The sequence below is a fragment of the Oculina patagonica genome, chromosome 1 (genome assembly GCF_052425735.1).
Source record: "Oculina patagonica isolate OP01 chromosome 1, crgOcupat, whole genome shotgun sequence".
Lineage (NCBI taxonomy): Eukaryota > Metazoa > Cnidaria > Anthozoa > Scleractinia > Oculinidae > Oculina > Oculina patagonica.
Genome location: NC_135758.1, coordinates 30,907,093 through 30,928,163, shown reverse-complemented (window position 1 = coordinate 30,928,163; position 21,071 = coordinate 30,907,093). Strand labels below are relative to the sequence as shown.

The 21,071-nt window shown below is 37.1% G+C and overlaps 2 protein-coding genes across 12 annotated transcripts in view; one reads left to right on the top strand and one right to left on the bottom strand.

The window, feature by feature from the left end:
- Positions 1-117: 117 nt before the first annotated feature.
- LOC144663760 (uncharacterized) lies at positions 118-2,962 on the bottom strand. 2 transcript variants are annotated; one of them, XM_078524821.1, is made up of 4 exons: positions 2,912-2,962; positions 2,480-2,614; positions 858-1,289; positions 118-624 (listed from the first exon to the last, which is right to left on the bottom strand). In XM_078524821.1, exons 2-4 carry the CDS (start codon positions 2,594-2,596, stop codon positions 271-273), a joined length of 903 nt encoding a protein of 300 aa, XP_078380947.1. In that variant the 5' UTR covers positions 2,597-2,614; positions 2,912-2,962; the 3' UTR covers positions 118-270. The 2 variants fall into 2 exon arrangements, with proteins under 2 accessions (XP_078380947.1, XP_078380956.1); XM_078524830.1 differs by having other exon boundaries at positions 2,480-2,611.
- A 3,786-nt stretch (positions 2,963-6,748) lies between these two features.
- LOC144663652 (uncharacterized) overlaps positions 6,749-21,071 on the top strand; it is a 55,886-nt gene continuing 41,563 nt past the window's right edge. Inside the window, exons 1-14 of one of the 10 annotated variants that reach the window (XM_078524680.1) lie at positions 6,749-8,821; positions 11,386-11,473; positions 12,340-12,414; positions 12,819-12,916; positions 15,093-15,167; positions 16,714-16,773; positions 17,966-18,054; positions 18,431-18,542; positions 18,994-19,089; positions 19,548-19,621; positions 19,917-19,971; positions 20,100-20,195; positions 20,740-20,835; positions 20,964-21,059. In XM_078524680.1, coding sequence (XP_078380806.1) covers positions 8,531-8,821; positions 11,386-11,473; positions 12,340-12,414; positions 12,819-12,916; positions 15,093-15,167; positions 16,714-16,773; positions 17,966-18,054; positions 18,431-18,542; positions 18,994-19,089; positions 19,548-19,621; positions 19,917-19,971; positions 20,100-20,195; positions 20,740-20,835; positions 20,964-21,059 — 1,401 coding nt within the window. In that variant the 5' untranslated portion in view covers positions 6,749-8,530. The remainder of the gene's footprint in view (positions 8,822-11,385; positions 11,474-12,339; positions 12,415-12,818; positions 12,917-15,092; positions 15,168-16,713; positions 16,774-17,965; positions 18,055-18,430; positions 18,543-18,993; positions 19,090-19,547; positions 19,622-19,916; positions 19,972-20,099; positions 20,196-20,739; positions 20,836-20,963; positions 21,060-21,071) is intronic. The other 9 variants (XM_078524672.1, XM_078524696.1, XM_078524719.1 and 6 more) reach the window with 9 other exon arrangements.

The window sequence follows — 21,071 nt, the reverse complement described above, 5'->3', positions numbered from 1 at the left end:
TCGTAATTGTCGTAAGCCAGTACTGAGCAAAATTTAGTATACATATGAACATATGTAATAAAGAGAATGCCGAAGGAGTGACATTAAGAAACAAACAAGCTGCATCCATTCTTTTGTCGATCTTCCTGCCTTTTATTAAAATTGCAAACTTGAAACAATTACAAATTAAGCCCACCCTGTAATAGACGAACCACCCGTTACATACTTATAAGCAGTTAAATACAGTCCCATTATAAATGTTTATGCAGGAATGAATGCTTTGTCTGAGAACTAAGCCTGAGGTCCAGGAACTTCTTCAACAAAGATCCGGGACACTGAGTGCCAACCTGTGTAGGCGTCAGCCGGTTTACCATGCTCACAGTCACCGACACAGAATCCCACTCGCACCCTTCCTTTGTGGATGTTATTACAGTGCCCCTCAATATGGCGGACACGGTGCAGATTTTTATTGTTGCCTTGCCACATGTACACAACACCGTCAATTGGCTGGGGAGCTGAACATTCAGCACCGTTGAAAGTGAAATACCAGCGCTTGCAACAATCTGTGCACTTGTAGACTCTAAGGGATCCAGTCCAGTAAACATGGAGGGCTGTGTCAGAGAAGTTCTTTGTGAACACACAGTCCTGTAAAAAAAAAAAAAAAAAAAATTAAGAAAAGATTGAAATGAAAAAGAAAGGAAATAAAATAAAATAAATAATTTTCAGAGGAAATATAGGAAGCAAATGACCAAAATTTTCTAACCTCTGGCCAGAGTATGGTGGCTTTTGTTGAAAGTGTTTCGAGCCTTCTCTGTGCTAGTTATTCTAACTATTTTTATTCCCCAGTTAACAATGATTTGCAATTGCCGAACATTTACCTTGATCAGACCACTGTCTTTGCCGTCATTCAAGTTTTTCCACACGCACTCTTTCCAGTTCTTATAAGCCATCGCACCAGGAGTCCCAGGCATTCCATTTGTTCCGTACTCTCCGCGCTGCCCCTTTTGACCGGGAGGGCCCTGGACTCCAGGTTCCCCTTTAGTGCCATCTTTTCCATTGATACCAGAAGTTCCTTTGGGACCTGGAGGTCCCTGGGGTCCAGTCTTCCCTGGGCTACCCTGGTCACCTTTGGTTCCTTCACGGCCATCACGGCCTGGTACCCCAGGAGACCCAGGCTTGCCGTGAGTACCAGCAGGGCCTGGTACCCCAGGGGACCCAGGCTTGCCGTGAGTACCAGCAGTGCCTGGCACCCCAGGGGACCCAGGCGTGCCGTGCAAACCAGGGATACCACCATAACAGAAAGGACGACGCTACTGATATGGAATAAGAAATAGATATCCATGAGAAAACCCAAACATGTGGGCAACTTGAAATGAAGAAAAAGATATTTCTTCCATTAAATTTTTTTGTTGGGGATCTCGCTATGCCCTCACATCTATGAAAGAAATTATTAACATGCACCATTAATTATGATTATTTTTTGTTACGCTATAAGTTCGTTTTATTACTGTTACCATCACTCGTTTGCGTAGCTAGACAACTTGAGGAATAAATACAGGGCCGGGATAACCTGCCAACCCACAGGACGATTTTCCCTTCAGAGCGGGAGTGGTGGGTAAAGGCCCTGGCCTCGGCCGGTCACATGACCACCAAACTCCTAAAAATGCGTGGGTGTATTAAATTCTGTAAATGGTATATAGAGGATATTACATGGTTGCGCGGAGATATGAAATTTATCTTCGAGTGTTCAAATCTATATATCGGTTTTGAACACGAGAAGATAAATTTCATATCTCCAAGCAACCATGTAATATTCTGTTTATTATATAGACCAACTAATTACGATGTTTTTGGCGATTTTCCGAAGATTTCGGAGGATTTTCCGAAGATTTCCGAAGGTTTTCAAAATGTTGTCTGAAGGTCGTTCGAATGTTTCCGAACATTTTCCGAAAATTTCCGAAGATTTCCGAAGCTAACCGAAGATTGCCAAGGAAGATCCGAAGATGTTTCGACTTAATATCGATAAACTTTGGCTCATTGAGCTATGAAACGTGGCAAACTGCGAGATGATTGGTCAAAAATGATATCAACACATGTGTGGATAAAGCACTGCATTTTATATAATAAAGTATGGTATTTATTTATAGTCGTAGACGTTGGGAGTGGTTGCCCAATCTCCCGAGCTAGGGGCTCATGTTAAAAACGCACAGCTATTTATAATAAAAGCGTTACTACATGTACTTACATTACTGTTACATATTATCATTAAAAACAAAAAAGAAAAAGAAATGCTAAGATTGCTAATAAACTGCTAATAATTGCTTTATGATTGCTTTACACTACGGCGAATTTCCGTCTTTATGTCTCAAACTGTTTCAGTTCCTTGTCTTTCTAGCCAGATGAAACGGTGCATGTTTAAAATTTAAACTGTGATACATTCCATGACGCATTTGCGTTTGAGTCTAAGAAATTATCTTTGCATGTGACGCAAACAACATACCATATTGTACCATGGTTGTTTTGCGGTTTTGTTTTCCGCCGCATCGCAATAAACGGCCAAGTACAACATCACATACAACATAGAGGCCACCAAGACTTTGCGCAGCACAAGAGCCATTCTTTTTCTTACGATCTGCTGCGGAGGAAGTTTAAAAAAATGATAATCTTTGGAAAATTAGAATTACGATGGTGGAAAGTCAGCTTTATAACTCAGAGACGCTATTAAAAAGAAAAACAAAACGAATTTTCTGTGAAAAACCGGGGATCGCCAGTTTAAAGTTAAATACCCAACAGAACCATTTTTTAGATTTTTCCATGTATCTCTCTGCAATCAGCTCTCGCAGTGGGGCATTTTGCCGGATGGAGGTTTCATTTCAAGTGAAGATTTTTTATTAACATAAAGAGTCACTGTTAAGGTGTATGAATCACTTACCTATCGATTATTTCAGCAACTGGGTCGATAGAATGAATCAGAAAGAAAGCTAAATGGAGAAAAGAAGATAGGAACAAAATTCTAACTGATTTGGCACACAAAAACACAGCTACAACCTTGGATGGGCAACTTCTCGAATACGTACCTTTCGCTGAACAAAAGGGAATGAACTTCTCTTTGAATGCCAATCAATAATAGTCGCTGGAAATTTGTTTACTTAAGCCCCCCTCCATCTCTTTTAAGAACCCCCCTCTCTACAGTCTAATGAGCCCCTCCACACCTAGAAGTTCATAAACCACCCTCTCTTAGCTCTTTGTGTCTGCAATCCACGGTCGTAAATCATGACAATTTGTGAGCCAGTAAACAAGACAACTTTTAGCTTATAAGATTTATCTTCCACATTTACTTATTGTCATTGCTATTTTGTTAACCTGTGTTACCAAACAGTACTTAAACATTAAAAGACCACCTTATTTTATACGTAGCCTTACTGATAAATGATTTGAAGCACCCCACGTCTCCGATCTTATAAGCTCCTGTTTCTACTCAACCCCCTTGTACAGGAAAGAGTAATAAGCCCCCTTCTCCTGGAGGGGTAGGGGGGTGGTGCTTTTATATAAAGCTTCGTGTTTTTCTTTTTGCCACGTTTTCTTTTCTCAGAATAATTCACTGGGATAAAATTGCGTGCACGTGTGATTCCTCCTGAGCAAACACAAGCGACTACCCACTTCAGTTCTAACAGGTAGTGTTACTGTGTTTTTCTCATTGTTAAAATGTCTAATTCTAGAAGAGATCTTTTGGTGTAAGTTTATCGGATAAGAGAAAAAAAATTAAAAAGACTTTGCTTTGAAGGAAATATTAGATTAACCATGTCCTAACTTGATGCTACATTAGTCTGCCAGAAATTCTTCATGACGACTTTGGGAACTAAACGTCTGTGTTTATAGACTTAGATTAACACCTGAATAAATGCTTTTAACGATGTTTTCAAAACAGTCTAAGTTCACTTTAAGCCTGAATCACGTTACACACGTCAATATATTTTCAAACTAGAAAATTTAGTTCCATCGAAAGTGCGTTTTGTAAACGATCCCCTTTGGAACTCGAAGGAAACTTTTCCAGATCGGTCTTTTTAACAACATTATCGACCGTCAGACAACAAACATGTATGCATTTCAAAAAAATTTTTTTTTTCTGATTAGCAGTGATAATGGTTTGTTAGAGTGGTTTGTTCTCATATTTATATATTTACCAAGTTCAACTATACCGATCGATGTGGTGCACGAATTCAGCTGTGAGTAGCTAGTCATGCAACCCATATTTCTTTATTTCTGATTGCCCGTAATAGCTAAATGAGTCAGTGGGAATATGAAGAATAAAAATTTAACGTGTATATTTTAGTTTTGAGCAAGAGTTGTACTGGTTTTTTCTTCCTTGGAAGAGTAAAAGAGGGGGCGTAAAATTTTCTTTAAGTTTATATGAGCCAAGTACGACTAATGTTTGATGCTGGGAAGCCCCGGAAAATGACAATCAGTAAAAGTTCCATTTTCAAATGATTTTGCATCATTTCTAGGAATTATTTTAATAAGAGCAAGCGATGCACGCACTGACTTCTCAGTCTTGACCAGCAGTGAGTATATATATCGGATACATAATACAGTATATTTATTTCTTCCGGAAACATAAAGTACAAACTTTTAAAACCTCTAGTGTTTTTGTAGCTTCTAATTTTCTTCTTTCTTGTTTTGATGTGTCCACTCTCTACCAGATCAGGACAGTTTTTTGTAGGTCTTTATCTGCCACCTGCGTCACTTGATCTGTGGATGATTAATGTGTTTGTTTGCCACATCAACCCTAAGTGATCTTTTATCATATGTCTGGTTTTACTTTTCGTGAGTTTTCTAAAATGGAACAGCTCATGTAAATGTAAACCTCAATGCATAATAGTGTGTGTATTAAACTGATAAATCTGACTGCTAACTAAAACGCCAGAGTTCTTCTTCATCATCTTAAAAAAACTTTTATTTATCATTTTATCTTTATTTAGAGGATGACACTTAATTGTTATAAAACTAATTAATAAACTTGAAAAATGCTTACGTAGAAAAAATCTTTAATTCGTTTTCTTTCTGTTCTTCTTCTGTTCATGACCTAATCTTAGTTTTCGTTCAAAAACTAACATTTGCAACAAAAAATCTTTTTGTCTTTGTTCTGGGTGAATGAAGTATCGTTTTTTTTATCCCAACAACGTAAAAGGACCGTAAACAGGTAAAGTACAAGAAATCTTGTGTTTTTCTTTTTAAAAAAGTCATGTTTTCATTTTAAAACTGTTTCATAATATATTGAACAAATACAGAAAATAATGGTTAATGTTTCGCTTTTCAATTGTTAATGATTCTGTTAAGTTTGGGAATTTTAAAACAGGCAAACAGTTTGCGTTGATCGTCTTGCAAATATTACTGTAAAGTTTTAACTACACTCGAAAAACGTGCTGGGTATCATGATATCAAATACAGAGAAATAGAGGATATTACATGGTTGCGCGGAGATATGAAATTTATCTTCGAGTGTTCAAATCTATATCCGAACGAGTGAGATATCGGTTTTGAACACGAGAAGATAAATTTCATATCTCCAAGCAACCATGTAATATTCTGTTTATTATATAGACCAACTAATTACGATGTTTTTGGCGATTTTCCGAAGATTTCCGAGGATTTTCCGAAGATTTCCGAAGATTTTCAAAATGTTGTCTGAAGGTCGTACGAATGTTTCCGAACATTTTCCGAAAATTTCCGAAGATTTCCGAAGCTAACCGAAGATTGCCGAGGAAGATCCGAAGATGTTTCGACTTAATATCGATAAACTTTGGCTCATTGAGCTATGAAACGTGGCAAACTGCGAGATGATTGGTCAAAAATGATATCCACACATGTGTGGATACCATTAATATCCACACGTGTGGATACCATTTTTCTCGATTTGCTACCACTCGCTAAAGCACTGCATTCTATATAATAATAACGTCTATTGTTTCTGAACAAATTGCAACTTAAAAACACTGGCTAAAAATCTTGGATCTCGTATATACGGTAACATTGTGCACTTCGTATACGTTTTGCGTTTCTATTCTTTCCCCACTATCGAGTTTCGCAACTCAGTTATCGTAAGCAACACTCAGAACATTTTGAGTAAGACCAGAGTTAACAAAACTGATCCGGCTGTGAAATGCTTCGCCTGCGAATTCATTTGCCTTAAATCGCTTCAAGAAGTCGCTTGCCGTAATTCTGAGGGTAAAATTAATACACGTGTATATATAAGTTGTTCCACAACTGAGCTTCACTGTATGAAAACTTCTCTTTAGTTAATGGAGAGGTTGTGGAAGAGCGAGTTTGTTTGTGAAATCGCTGCTGTTCACATGAAGTAAAGTTTCAGTTTGATGCCTTTGTGGAGTCTGTGGACGTGAAAGAAGGAAAAATACCGATCAAGAAGGTAGGACTTAGAAAGTGACTTCAGTTTAAAAAGCGGTCGGCAAGGCGAAAGGTAAATATTGGGTAGTAACGTAGTTGAGTTAAAGCACTTTGTCAGCTCAGTAATATCGCAAACGTGAGTATTGAGCACTTTTTAATGCAACAATAAACATGATAAAGTCATTGTAAACAGTGTGGACAAGATCATAAATATTTTCGGACAACTCCACGGCAGGAAAAACGTCTTTTTAATAAGTTTTTAATTCGATAAAGATCACAATCACAATCACAATGTTTATTTAACGTGGTCCGCACACTTAGCTAAAAAGCTAGTTTTCAGATGCGCCACGACTAAAAATACAGAATAGAAAAATAAAAACTTCTTGGAAGTGTATAAAAATAGATTAAGCTATAATTAAGAATAACTACAAATTACAATATTGTCTAACTAAGATTAAAAATATAAAAATTTAAAATTGACAAATTCAAAAAAAAATTAAAATATTATTAAAAACAGTAAAATAGCAATAATAAAAATTGACAAACTACTCGCTCAAAGTCCCGTAAGATTTAATGTTCTTAGGTTCGTTTTAAAAATCGTGCCAGTTTTTATTTTCCTTGTGTCGTCTGGTATAGAGTTCCACAGTTTCGAAGCAGTATATCTCCACGATTTAAGGCCATATTTTGTTGACTTTACTTTCGGAAGGTCCAGAATTGTGTTGCCTCTGAGGTTATGAGTGGAGCGTCTTGTTGTTTGAGTATACTTGTCAATTGATAGAGTATGTGAGGTCTCAAAATAACTGGTTTTGGAATTATAACAGTTTCAGCAAAAGTGTGAATTGTGAGCGTTTTCTTTTTCTTGCTATCGGAGTGCGTTTTTTTTTAACCGATTTCGTACACCTAAGAGTACGTTAGTGTCGTTAGTTAGTAGCCGCCAGATCAGAGCAGCAATATTCTCGCTCTTTCTGAGAAAAATATTTCTTATTAGACATTTTAGTGTGTAGTATCGCTGTCGAAAAAACATAAAAGAAAAAAAGAAACAAAAAATCGACCTCATCGCCTGATGAAGACTAGCAGTATTGCAGTCGAAACGCCGCGATTAACATCTCAAAGCGTTTCTATCGTGAGACACACGAATAAACCGTTCATTTCTAAAAATTCCTAAAACCGTTGTTGCCCAGAGGCCAAAACCCAAAGAGGCATCATTGTAATCCGCGCGAATATAGAGTATATATATAGTATATACCAGGAAAAATCTCGATTTGAGCAAAGTGAGCGCGCAAATGGTATCAGGAGTTGTGCAATGCCGACAAGGTTGAAAGCCCGCAAGTGGGTATCGGGAGGTGTGATAAAATTGCCTGAACGGTGATAGGTCAATAATGGCGCAAGTAAACGATGACTGGGTGATAAGCTTGAGCACGTGCACAGATGACAACAAGTAAACAAACAAAGCTTGTAAAGGTTGATTGCCGTTGGGCAGAATTTTGAAAATGATAATTTGAGGTTTTATTTGAGGCCTATTCATTTCACAATGTCTAAAAGCCGATAGCAATGAAAAGACTTCGCGATAATTAACTAAGTAACTCGCAGAGAAGTAAGAAAATCTACAATTTCTTTTCCAATCAAATGTCTGAATTGTAGAAAAGGATGAACAGCAAAGAAAAACCGATAAACATCGTCGAAACTTCGGGGGCAACCTTGTGTCAGCTATTTTTAGTGTTAGTTTGTTGGAAGAGAACGCCACAAAAGAAGGTACCCTTGAAGCTTTTCGCATGTAAGGGAACATTACAAAGTTACTGAAAGCCCCGGAAGACTAGCCTGCGCCGCCGACGAAACTAAATCCTGATTTAATCTAACCTGAGATCATGCCCTCCCTCCCTACTTACCAAGGGAAAAAAGGCCTGATCGCAGGTTTGATTTAATCCGTCTGACCGGGGTTAGGTTACATCTGCGACGCAGGCTACTTAAGTCAAACTAGGAAGTTACAAACTCACTTCCGCTTTTAAGTGAGCCTACAATTTTCTGGTCAGCACCGTTTGCATGAGTATGCGTAAACAAAGACCGGCGAACGAAGCGGAAACGGAATGGAACAACAGAATCCGGCGTTATGAGAGGAAAAACAGCATCAGTACCTCATAATTCACGTTAAATGTTTGCAAAACTCAAGCAGAAGATCGCCGAGGAGGAATCGACCTCTGATTCAAGCCGTTCGTTGCCTTCCAGCCCGAGCGTACGACGAGCTAAAGTCAATGGATGGACAGAGAACAAATGGGAGAGACGAAGACTTAGCAATGCGAGTAGCTTGTATGAATCAAGGGAATCTCTTCTCAGCGAAAGCAGTGTTGCTTCATCAGGGTACAATGTGCCAAGACGTGCTTCGTTCACGAGCAGGTCTGCTGCGACTCCAGTTGGAACGCCCGTGGAACCACCGAGTTGTACGGTTAGTAGTCGAGATGTGCTCTCTCGCTCGATCTCTCGTTCTCTCATGACTTTTTAATATCATGCATTGTTTCGTTGTGACCTTGACTACACCGTGTTTCACTGCTGTAGCCAAAAGCCCAAGGGATTAAACCTTAATTTTACCTTAAAGGGAATCAAGTGACTTCAAAAAATAATTGAAATGGGAATTCGAAGTTTTGCTTGAAGCTCTTTTCTCGAGCGACCAGTCTGATCTAAGTCATGGTGACTTCAATATTTCCCTGGCACATCTTCCACGTTGCCAACTCATTAACACTCATTATCGCCTAGAATTTTAATAATTGGATTTTCAAGCATGATAAAGAGATAGTATTTTTATCAATTTAGTTGTTAAGAGGAGCTATACTCTAAAAGGAAAGATTCTGTTGTTGTTCTGATGTAAGAAAATCCAAAATAATACATGTCATAAATAATAAATTGGACTATGGTTTTAAGTGATTGCCTTTGTTCCGCCGTAAATAAAAGTAGATTTAATCTGTAAATTTATATTGAGTGGAAAAATTTCCATCCAGTACAAACAGCTTTTGATGATAATTTGTCCAAATACTTTGTACAACTGCATTGTTTACCCATTTTTTGCTTGACTGAATTTCCAATCTTCATGCTCTTTTGCATGCGCATAATTATATATGATTCCCCAGGTACCCTCATCACTCAGTGTACCCTGTAGAGCTTCATGTAGCCTTGTCTGACCTAATGTACTTTTTACATCTTTCCAAAATATTTCTTTTTAAAGAAATCCACCAGTTTCTATAAATTTTACTACTCTTGCAAATACAATTGAACCTCTCCTTATATGGACACCTCTATAATACAGACACCTCCATAATATACAGACACTCTTTTATGTCCCTTTGGTGTCCGTATTAAAGAGAATTGGCTGTCTAAGTGCCCTTATGTAAGCTTCTGTATCAGTCAAATACAAGAGGACCTGACATCCTACCCCCTGGGCAAATGCCAGTGCATTTGACTGCTCTTGGATTTGACTGACATATAAGTGAGATATTTTAATTTCAAATGCTTATGTACATTTATTGCTTTAATAAACAGAAGTCTCTCTTTGCATGCTCAATTTTTCACCTTTGAGCAAGAAATCTAGGATATGACCAGATAAATTTAATACTGATAGGTGAAGCTCCACAGAGATCGGAATTGTGTTTCTTATAAGTTACCGGTATTGCTTGTTATTTGTTTTTTAAATTTCACACTCTAAGTTCCTACAACAGCCAAAAATGTTATTACAGACGATCTACATTGTAGATAGGTCTCTCTTTATATCAATATGGAATTTTTTGGTTTAAACATCTTCTGTGATGTCAAGGAATAATATCGCCGATGAGATCCTGGATATTTCATTTATTGAACAGCTGTTTTCATCGAGAACTTCCCAGATTTTCCCTATTTTTTCTTCTTTTGCATATTGTGTGTATATTTAGGGGGCGTTCCTTTTGGATGATCCAGTGTACAATCCAAGATCAGTCTGATCATTGTGCATCAAAGGAACTGATGAATCCTTGCTTGGTTTGGATTCATTGGTTCCTTTGATGCACACTGATCTGAGGGATCTTGAATCATTGATCCTGAGATGGATCATCACACTTAATAACTGTGAAATATAAGGTTGTAGGGGTAGGCTGAATTAGACAAAGTGTCCCTTACTGCCCAAATTTATCCTGGTTTGATTAGGTTCAAGTGACAAGGAGTGTTTGCAAAAAAACCAAATGTATTCCCCCCCCCCCCCCCCCCCTTTTTTTTTCCCCCCCCCCCCCCCCCCCCCCCCCCCCCCCCCCGCCCCCCCCAAAAATTTTTTTTTTTTTTTTTTTTTTTTTTTTTAAATTTTTATTAAATTTTTTTTTTTCATTTTTTTTTTTTTCAAAAAAAAAAAAACCCCCCCCCAAACCCCCCAAAACCCCCCCAACAAAAAAAAAAAACGCCCCGGGCGCTAAATCGAATCATTACGGTAGGCAATCCCTAAGTTGCCTATGAGCATTAGATTTGCAATTATTACCCATTTATACACCTGGGTGAAGAGTGGCACTCATAGTGCCAAAGAACAAAAATAATGACCCTGGCCAGGGCTCTAACCTGGACTGAGGAGGCCTTCCAAGGGGGTTTCTGATGTTGCTTTGTTGCACGCTTCCAGCCCTTCCGTCACCTATTTGGCAAGGGAAACGTTGTCGCTGTTGCGAAAATATATCTACTTTCAGTGCTCGTTTCTGTGGGCTGTCGGTGCTCTGGAACAAGATTATTGCTACATTTTTAGCTATTTTGGAGCATTTTTGCCTGTCACCAAAACCCCTTGGAAGGACTCACTGAGCACACTAACCAGTAGGCCACCATGGCTCCTTTAAGATTCCTGAAAAAAAACAAAACATTTTTTTCATTGATCCACATTTACTAAGAGGTTATGTAGTTGCACTTTTGGTTTTCCATTTACTTGAAATAAAAAAAAATCCCAGAGACTTTAAAAGTTAATATCTTATCATTTTTTCTTAAGTTTTCTCTTTTCACTTCTGTACAATGTAGGTCAACACCCGGTCATCCAAGGATGAGATCCTTAATTTGCTGGCAAAGAAAGGAGAACAAGTCAACAGACTGGAGGCAAAGATTGCAGGTAAATTAATAGTACGATTTTAACGTGTGTAAATCATGTCACTTAGATCACCTGCTAAGTAGAAAAAAAAAATCAAAGTTAAAAGAGTCATTCAATGATTAACAGAAACTCTTTGTGAAGTGAATTATTAGGCTGATTATCCATAAAGTGAATGTTGAAGTTTGAGTTTTCTGTAGACTCTGCAGAGCTCATCAGTTTCTACAGCATGACGAAAATAGTAGTATTGATATATTCTCCCAGGATGGGATGCTAGACTGCAGCAGGATATCCTCTCCATTATTTTGTCAGGCTGCTCCAAAAGTTTTCAGTAAACTGTGTGTGTAAAATGTCTGGCCCAAAATGAGCTAGACTATAGTGCTCAACCTGGACCTTTCAAGCTGGTATCCTGAATGCTAACCATTAGGTCACCACAATTTTTTTTTACTGGTAGTCAGTGAAAATTGTGTGTTAAACTGTGGTTTGGATTTTTTGTGTGTGTCAAAAGTACTGACAGTATGTTACATTGTAAGGCCACCTGACAATTTTTCTTTGTGGAAATTGATAAATGAAAACCTCGGATATTAAAAAAGGATTTCCAACAATTATCAATCTAAGCAAGCTGCACACTACAAAAGTAATGAATTTATGACCTTTTTATCATTTTAACACTCAAACACTAAATTAGGTTAATTCGCAAAGAATTTGCTTGGGTGCCCTTGGTTGAAGTAGTTGCACTGTAGAGCGATTTGGTTAATAACCAATTTGATCAGCTTCTAGCTGCCATTTATTGGGTTGACAATTGCAGTTCTGAGTTAAAAAGATTTGATTCCCAATCAGTTTTGTTGAATCTAACATTATTTTTTCTTTGTTGCTGGTCAATTTAACAGACATGGCAAGTCTTCTAAGAGAGCAGACCAGAGTAAAAGAATCACTTGAAGGTTCTCTTGAGAGACAGAAGGAAGGTATCCACTGTCACTCATGTTATTGGTATTTTTATGTTGTGTTTTGCTCCTTAATTGACTGTACATGCACCAAGTACAAAATGTACCATATACTGTAAAACGGTAAAGTGAAAACTAGAATAATTGATATTGACAGCTACGTGTATGTGTTAAAAAGTAGAATCTTGGAGGTACTGTAGGCCAGCAAAAATGAGCATGCCTTTGGTTACTTTGAATAAGTCTTGAAATAGCCTTGATTTTGTACTTTCCCTGGCAAAGTCACATTGATTTTTTCATTGGCATGATTAAATGCCTGTTCAGTGACAATGTTTAATCTACAAACATGTGTGTAGAACATGACTCAGGCATTCAATTGTAAGCATAATTGTTTATTCTGATAGACTGACTTAAATGTCATTTTTCAGAACATTCCACAAGAATCAGACGTATGAACAGTGAATTTGAAGAGAGATCTAATAAGATGAAAAATGAGTTTGAGAAGACTCTCAAGGAAAAAAATCAGGTATTTATTTTGTTTTTGGCGTTGTACAGGTGATGGTTTCTAGCAAACTCCTATGAATAAGCAGTGCAGTTGCATACCGGTGATTAAAGTGAACCCTTAAATGGCACACAACTGAAAAATTTTTCTATCAAGAAATGATAAGATTGCCCATAAAAATATTGTTATTAGAAAGATGTTAATCAGTCAGTAATGCAATCTTCTTGGAAAAATTTAGTTATACTGTCAAGTTCTCCCAATAGGAGTTGAACCTTAAACCTTTCACACACTGTCAGATGCTAGCTCTTAACACTGAGCTACAGGAGACATGTGGGAGCTGGGCCGTTTAAATATGACAACCTTCACTCATATAATTATACTGCTTGATTGGTTTTGCTGACGATCAGTGGGAATTTGTATCACCCCTTTCATATGAATGTATATATTGCAAGGTTTTTCTGCTTACTACAGTTAGATACAATTACCAGTGGCATAAAACAAAGGATTTTAAGTAACAATGTTTTATAACATTGCCGGTAAAAATGTACATCAAAACTTGCACAAGAAAATATTCTGGTGAAGTGATTTGCTCATGCTATTAGCATGTACTATTGGATTTTATAGTTCACCACTAATTTTTCTCCGATTCTGATTGGTTTAAATTGAACACGTGACGCGATAGTGCCCGTCCGCCGGAGGGCACTATCAGCCCATAGTGCCCTCCCGTGAAAAATGCCCGGATCGATAGTGCCCGCCCGTGACTGTTTTTTGTAAACAGCTGCCTGCAGACAAAAAAACCCAACCAAATTCACTGCATTTAGTGGGTTTCTCGTCTAGTTTTGTTTCGTTTGTTAAATTTCGCTTTCAATTGCGTTTTTTATCCTGAAAAGTAAAAATATACGATGCTTGTTTTTGTATGTGCGCGCGGAAGAAAATTTAGTGGTGAACAATAAAGACAATAGAGTGTTTCTGTCTCGGAACTATCGGTCTGATATTGCCCCTTGGAAATTTGATGTTCTTAAAACTAGCATATTACCCTCGAAGCTTCGCTTCTCGGGCTAATATTTGTTTTAAGAACATCAAATTTCCGCGGGGCAACTATCAGCCGATAGTTCCTCGACAGAAACACTCTATTGTTAAAATGGTGCACCCGGAATTTAATTGCGCAGCTCTACTAGCTATAGTGTACATGTATGTTAGAAATGACATTAAGCAATACTCAAACCACAACACAATAGCTAATCAACAATTCTTTTGGACATTTCTGTGAAAAAGCCGGGTTATAAGTAAATAAATAAATTAACACTTTAATGCCTGGTGTGATAACCATAATCATAGTCAATTGGATCTGAGTGTAAAAGTTCAATACATTTTAAAACAGAACTTTAGTTTAAAAAATGTGGAAGATTTAAAGTAAATTAAATCTCTGACTATAAAATAACAATGCCAGTTTGTAGCTCCATTATTGCTTTTTATTAAAACTAGTTTTTTTGTTATATTCACAACTTAAAACTGTGTGGAATTATAATTCTAGGAACTTGAAAATAAACTTCAGAAGGCCCTATCTTGGTAAGGTTCAGATAAAATTGTAAAATATTTTAGAAAAAAATCGGATATATAATCAGAAACTTTTAAAAAGTAAAATGAATGTTTAAATTGAAATTTTTAAAGATAGAATTGTTTGGGAACATTTCAAAGATTTTTCTGTTTTGTTTATTGTATCCTAATTCATTTTGGAGAGGCCCTATGCGCCAACTTGGCGCCGGGGACAGGTGAAGAATTCATTTTGGAATGCAAAGGATTATACACAAAAAACTCAAATTATGAATGGCATTTAAATCAGACTACCAATAAAATAATGTTTTGCTGTTTTAAATTAATGCTCACAAGGAAGAAGTACATGTAGATATTGAAAACAATAAAAATATAAATATTATACAAATAAAAATAATTTAGTAATATAACAAGACAGACCACGTTTCATTTAGTTGTCTGTTTTCCATAAAAGAAATGTTCTTTATTTAATTGTATTAAGTTATTCAGCTGATCAAAAAGAATATTTCAGTAAGCTAGCTTATTTTAATAAACAGTTAAGTTGATAAATTGAAATAGAATAAGTATAGTTGCTTATTTGGCAAGATCCATTAAACATACCGGTACCCTTACAATTTTGTAATAATAACACATTCTGACGGTTTAGGAAAGCACACGCTATGCAGACATGAATGAGCTTAACCAACTCCAACAACAAGAATTGACCAAGATGAAGTCCTTGGTAGGTTTTGCTTTAAGCAACTGCTCAACTTTTTATACAGAAATCTTTAAGTTGTGGTCAGCTTTGTCTTAAAATACTAAACATTATTACATTAAACTTTTAATTTCTAGTGGTGATAAATTTCTTAAATTCAACTTTTTTTTTTACAACAAATCAAGTTTAAGCAATTTTTGCAACATAACAGTCAAATACAATACTTGTAAGAAAATCACAAAAAATGCGTATTAAACATTAGGAGAGTATGATTATATAATAGATACTGATCTTACAGTGATTGTTTTGATTTGATAATGATTTGATTTAGTACCCTTGCTCTGACAAGGCCAGTCCCCTACTAAGTTGAAGGTATTTTTGTATAAAGTGCCAGTTTTGCAATAAGTGCTCCTACATGTAGTCTGATAAGTGCACTGCATGCTCCCATTGTTTGAGTTGAGAACATGTACATTTGCTGCATGGATGGTGTAAAGTGAATAGGAGTTTGCTAGCAAGACCTCATAAAATTGCTGTTACTAGAAGCTGTTACTGTATCTTTAATCCTTAATTTGTACATGAATCAGTCTTTTATATTTACAGTATTTACTGTACTGTAAAGAACAAATGTTAATGTTAAGCCCTTTTGACTAACACAAGTGCATGTTTAATTATTGTGTTTAGCATGTGAATAACAGCATGTTGTAATCCTTTCCAATTAGTGTTACAGCCTATAGCTCAACTGTAGCCTCTATTTAAGTTATTATTTGGGTAGTCACATCATTCTGATGGCAGAGATCAGCATTGCTTGATGACCCAAACAATGGCTTAGAAAGAGACTGCTTAACAGTTGTAACCCTAGGAAACTGAACCTCCTGCTAATAAAGGAGGAGGTCAAGGAGGCAAGCGTGGCCGAGTGGTTTAGGGCGCTGGTATTGTAATCTGGAGGTCGCTGGATTCAAGACCTGCCCTATGCCACTAGCTGGATTTGTTTCTCGGTTGTCACCGAGTTCAAATCCTCGACCACGCTTTGTAAATAGCCAACTGGTCTGCCTCCTGCCAGTTGAAGGATTTTTAACCTTGTTATGTTCATTTAAAAATTAAAATTTGTTTCCTCTGTTTCAGTGGCATGCCTGTAAACTAGCTATCTCGTTGGAGATATGAAGCTAAGTGCATGACCACTATGAAACATACTAATTATTATTATTATTTTTAATTTTCTAATAAAGTTGTATGTCTTATTCGCTGATTTTCTGAATCACTGATAATGACTTGAACTACAGTATATTATTTATAGCATTCAATAAACTGAAGTCCTATGAACAATTAAATTAAATTAAATTAGATAACTTAAAATAAAAAACATAAACTGTATACAACAAAACCGATTTTTGTTTCATTCTAAAAACCAAGTGCTGTAGAACAAGGGTGTGATGTTGCAATGAAATCTTAAGCTCACCATGCGAGTTGAAAAAGGACTTGAATACAAAATTGCGACACCGGCCCTTTAAAAATAACCTAAAGATTTAAAGGTGTCAATCATGTTAAAATAATCGGGTCTGTAACCCTTAAACAGTTCATCCAGTACCAAACCGATGCTACTCGCAAAGCAGCAGAAATTATTGAGAAAAGCAAGGTAAGAACTAAACTGGTTAAACTTGATAAACGTTGTTTTTCTCTTAAACAAAACTAACTTTGATGTCAGTAAAGAAATACCTGTATAAATGTGTAAGGGAATTGTAAATTAACTTAATCATCCCTGTTTAAGCAGTCATACCTTAATGAAACCTTAGATTTTCCTTTTTGTCCTTGTTGTAAAATCAATCGATAGCACAGGATTTGTTGTGAACTCGATTCTTTAATTATCCATTAAACGTGAATTACCATTTCAAGAAGCGATTTTTGACGTGTACTATTTTAGGCAATACTGTTTCACACAAACGGGCCATAAAATCGAATGTATGTATAACTTGTAAATAAAATGTTTTAAGGACGTTCAACGTTCGCGCTAATTGTTTATGCGCATCCTTACTGCGCACGTAAGTCACGACACGTCATGCACGAGCGCGCGCGCTGAGAAAACTTTTCCAAACACATATAGGGTTGGTAGCCGTTGCGTTAACTTCGCTTGCAGTTTCCTCTCTTAAACGGTAAACGATCCGATAAATCTCTACTGATTGACAAAAAATGAGCGAATTTCCAATGTTGGAACTTTGTTATTTTTTCATTTTCTCCCCTCGCGCGCGACCAAATTAGTCACATTTTCCAGTCTCGAGTGTTCGCAAATCCAATTCTTTAAGGCAAGATTTTCCTTAAGGGACTTCAAAACCGAAATATATTTGTACAATAGACCCACTTAAATAAATTCAGACAAAGAAAGTTAGCCTACATCAATAAATTTAAAATATTTTGTCGCCCGAAGCCGCTGAGGTCATATCGAGTGACGAAGTGAAATTTATCCAAATACGCGCCCTCTTTCGGTTATCGTATTTCGGAAACGAAGTCGGTGACCCCCACTTTTTTTTACATTTCTGATAAAAGTAACTAATAAACTAGCTCTGGTGAAATTTTAAGAAAAATTGCAATGTTGGAAGATTTTCGCGCGAACGTCCTTAAACTGAAAGAAAAACACAAAGTACATACTACGTGTAAGAGGCCAAAAAGGAATACAGTAGACAAGATTATATAACGGATTGTAAAATGCGTCTTATGGTAAGAGTCACTTTCATAGCGACTGGCTTGCAGCTGAACTAAAGATTCTACAATGTACCTTACCATGAGATCTTCAAATGAAGTGTTACAATAGATTATGTTTATTTTCTTTGCAGCAATTAGAAGACTTAGACAACGCCTACCTTGAGCAAAAAGGAGAACTGGCCGCCCTTCAGGAACGTTTAGATGACTTGGCTCGTGAAAGGTAGTTTCTTACTGCTTATTGGATTATGTTCATCTGCTTCTCCCTTTTAGAAAAAAATTATACATACACTGTAGTTTATCTTGAAGTAAGAACGGTGCTTAGTGAATACTGAATTGTGTTCATTTGCTTCTCTCTTTTTTAAAAAATTACATAATTTATCTTGAAGCAAGAACGGTGCTTGATATACAAAGTTATCGTGCAATGTTCGGTGACAAATTGAAGGAAAAGACCCCATTATGGAGTGGTGTAAAAGTTATTTTGTTCATATAGAATGGGGTACCCAACAAAATTTACCTAACGCCAGCTAAAGTGATCTTGTATGTTTTCACACGCCCATGTCACAGTTATAATATTTTGTTGTTTACTTGCTGTACAGAACGAAGTATGAAGCTCGTGACAAGCAACAGCAGGGTCGAGTAGAAACTGTAGAGAAAGAGAAGAACTCACTACGTGACGAACTAACGAACACTGTTAATGAACTAACACAGGTGAGGGTGCCATTTAACATGAAATTAGACAACGAGCCTTAGTTTCCTATGAACGAATAGTGGTGTAAATTGCCAATACCATCTTTTCTCAATAAAGATATAAAATTAAGCCTAAAGGCATTGCACACTCTTTTAACTCAGCGGTATGGTTAACTAGACGTGCATGTTTGCACAGTTTTTGCGGCATAAGATACATGGGATAGGTAAAGTGTCACAGGTCTCGTGTTTTGAGCTCAAACCATGTCAGGTCTAGTTAACCGTAGTGCTGTGAGAAGGAGTATGAAGTCCCTTTGGGCAAAATTTAATATTCCAATTAGAAAGCCGCATTGGAGGTTACACGGGGACCAGGAAGGAGAAGGAACATGTTGACCTAATGGGCTAAGGCTAGTAAGCAGGGGATACTGCTGCATGAGATTTTAAAAATAATGCTCTCTTTTACATTTGTCTCTAGAAATCAGTGCAGCTTGATAGAGCGGAAAAATCTCTCCGTCAAACAGAGGAAGAACTAGCTAACTTGCGGCAGACGCATACTTTATACAAAAACAAGGTACAGTGTATTATGTTTCAGATGCAGACTTTCAATAAAACCCTTCGTCTTTTTTTACATTTAAAAAGCTAACTATTCTACTGTGATACTCGTAAGGTCGACTTAAGTAGACTTTAGTCTACTTAAGAGGCAGCCCTTGTAAATTTTGACTGGTCAAGTTTTGCCGAAATAAAATAACATATGTGGGCACTTCCCATATACTGCAGCTATAAAGAAAAATTTCATTAGTATTGGATCGTTTAAAGGCTGGTTTTATTTCCTTCAATTACCTTTTAAAGACATAAAGTAACATTTCTTCCTCTGCTGGGGCTACACTGTCCGTTCACATGTGAATAAAAAAGAACAAATTGTCCACATAAAATTGGGAACAAACTATGACGGATTTACAATATTTCGAGAACGCACGTCCACCGATTGGGCGTTTAAACCATGTTTCTTTTTTTCTCTCGCAAATTCAGGTTTCAATGGAACTTGAACAGAAGGAAGGAGAAACCGCTCAGTTTAAAGAACGACTGGGTGATCTTCAACGAAGGTAAGATTGGCTACAGAACTAACCAATATAATCACACTTTATAAGCTTGTCGGGGCAGCTGGCTGGCTACAAGTAGCTTTTATCACCCTTAATTCCTTCTACACTGTATTACCAAGACGGTTATAAAAGTTTTGTGAATAAATCTATTAATTGTGCGCTTTTTTCCCCGTTTTTCCAATGGTATTCTAACGTAACCGAATGGATATCAGCCTAAATCTTTTTCCTAAGTCGTTCTTTATTCTGAATTGAAGCCTTTCCCCTTTGTGTTTCAAGTCCTGATTTTCATTTGTCTTAGACTTGAGGACAGCAAACTGTCTGGTAATGATCAAGTAAAAGCCATGGAAAAAGAGGTATGTGTTAAAATTCACTGTTATTATAATTTTCGTGTACTAGTATCTCGTGCACACATGTCTACTTTAGTCAAGAACTTGTCCCATTTCTTTACTAATTGAGATAATTGCCAACTATCCATTTGCAGAGAGAGCAACTCGAAAATCGTCTCCGCGAAACTCGCGATCAACTCAACGAGCTGAGGACGAATTCAAATGATCGGATAAATACGCTAGGATCTCTGGTAAGGAACACACAATTCATACTGTACTTTGCATCATGTCGTTTTTGTTGGAAGTTAATGGGGTTAAGTAAGAAATCTTCACTGTTTTTTTTTTGTACCAATCTCCCTGCTATACTCTGCGCCTCTCTGTTTTGAAAAATGGTGCATGAACGTGTTCAAGAAAAACGAGTGTTACACCCGCTTTCAGTGTAACGTGCATAGCTATCTTTCTTCATCCATCTTTCGTAATCGTCTTTCGACGTGCTGTTTAAAATGAGCCAATCAAAACCGATGCATACCGGTGTTGGTTTCATGCAAATGAGCCCACAAGGTCAGAAGGCCATGCTAGTGGACTGTGATTGGCGGATTTCGATCCGTGTTGTTTGTTCAGCACGTCGAAAGATGAATGTCGACAGAAAACCGCTGTGCACGTAACACTGAAAGCGGGTGTAAAAGACACCCAGGTGAATCTTTCATGTTTTTTCTTAAAAAAATCAAAATGGCGCCCAATACCGGAACTAGGTAGTGAAAAAATGCACTGAAATGATCTTTACTCATTTGATAGGTCAGCACCTTAAATGAACGTCTAGAAAGAAAGGAAACAGAGCTCACGGAATGCAAAAGAAAATACGACCAGGACTATGAAAGCTGGAGGAGTAAAGTATGTACTGACAAGTATTTCTTGCTTGATTTTCAGTAAAGGTTGTATCTGTTTTAACTTCACTTTTATTTGTTCCAATGTTTTCTGTTTCTTCGGAAGACCTGACTGTTTTTCTTGTTTTATCTTAGAACTTTCAACTTGAGCAGGGGTTGACCAGAATACAGCAAGAAACCAAGTCAGGAAAGCGATCGTCAGATGAACAGACAGCGAGCTTAGAAGGACAGGTAGGCTGTGCT

Excerpts from the sequence above, each read along its gene's own strand:
- LOC144663760 (XM_078524821.1), bottom strand. The coding sequence starts at position 2,596 with ATGGCTCTTGTGCTGCGCAAAGTCTTGGTGGCCTCTATGTTGTATGTG. Across the intron at positions 1,290-2,479 it reads AACAACCATGGTACAATATG|CGTCGTCCTTTCTGTTATGG; the intron begins GTATGTTGTTTG and ends CCATATCAGTAG. Across the intron at positions 625-857 it reads AAGACAGTGGTCTGATCAAG|GACTGTGTGTTCACAAAGAA; the intron begins GTAAATGTTCGG and ends TTTTTTTTACAG.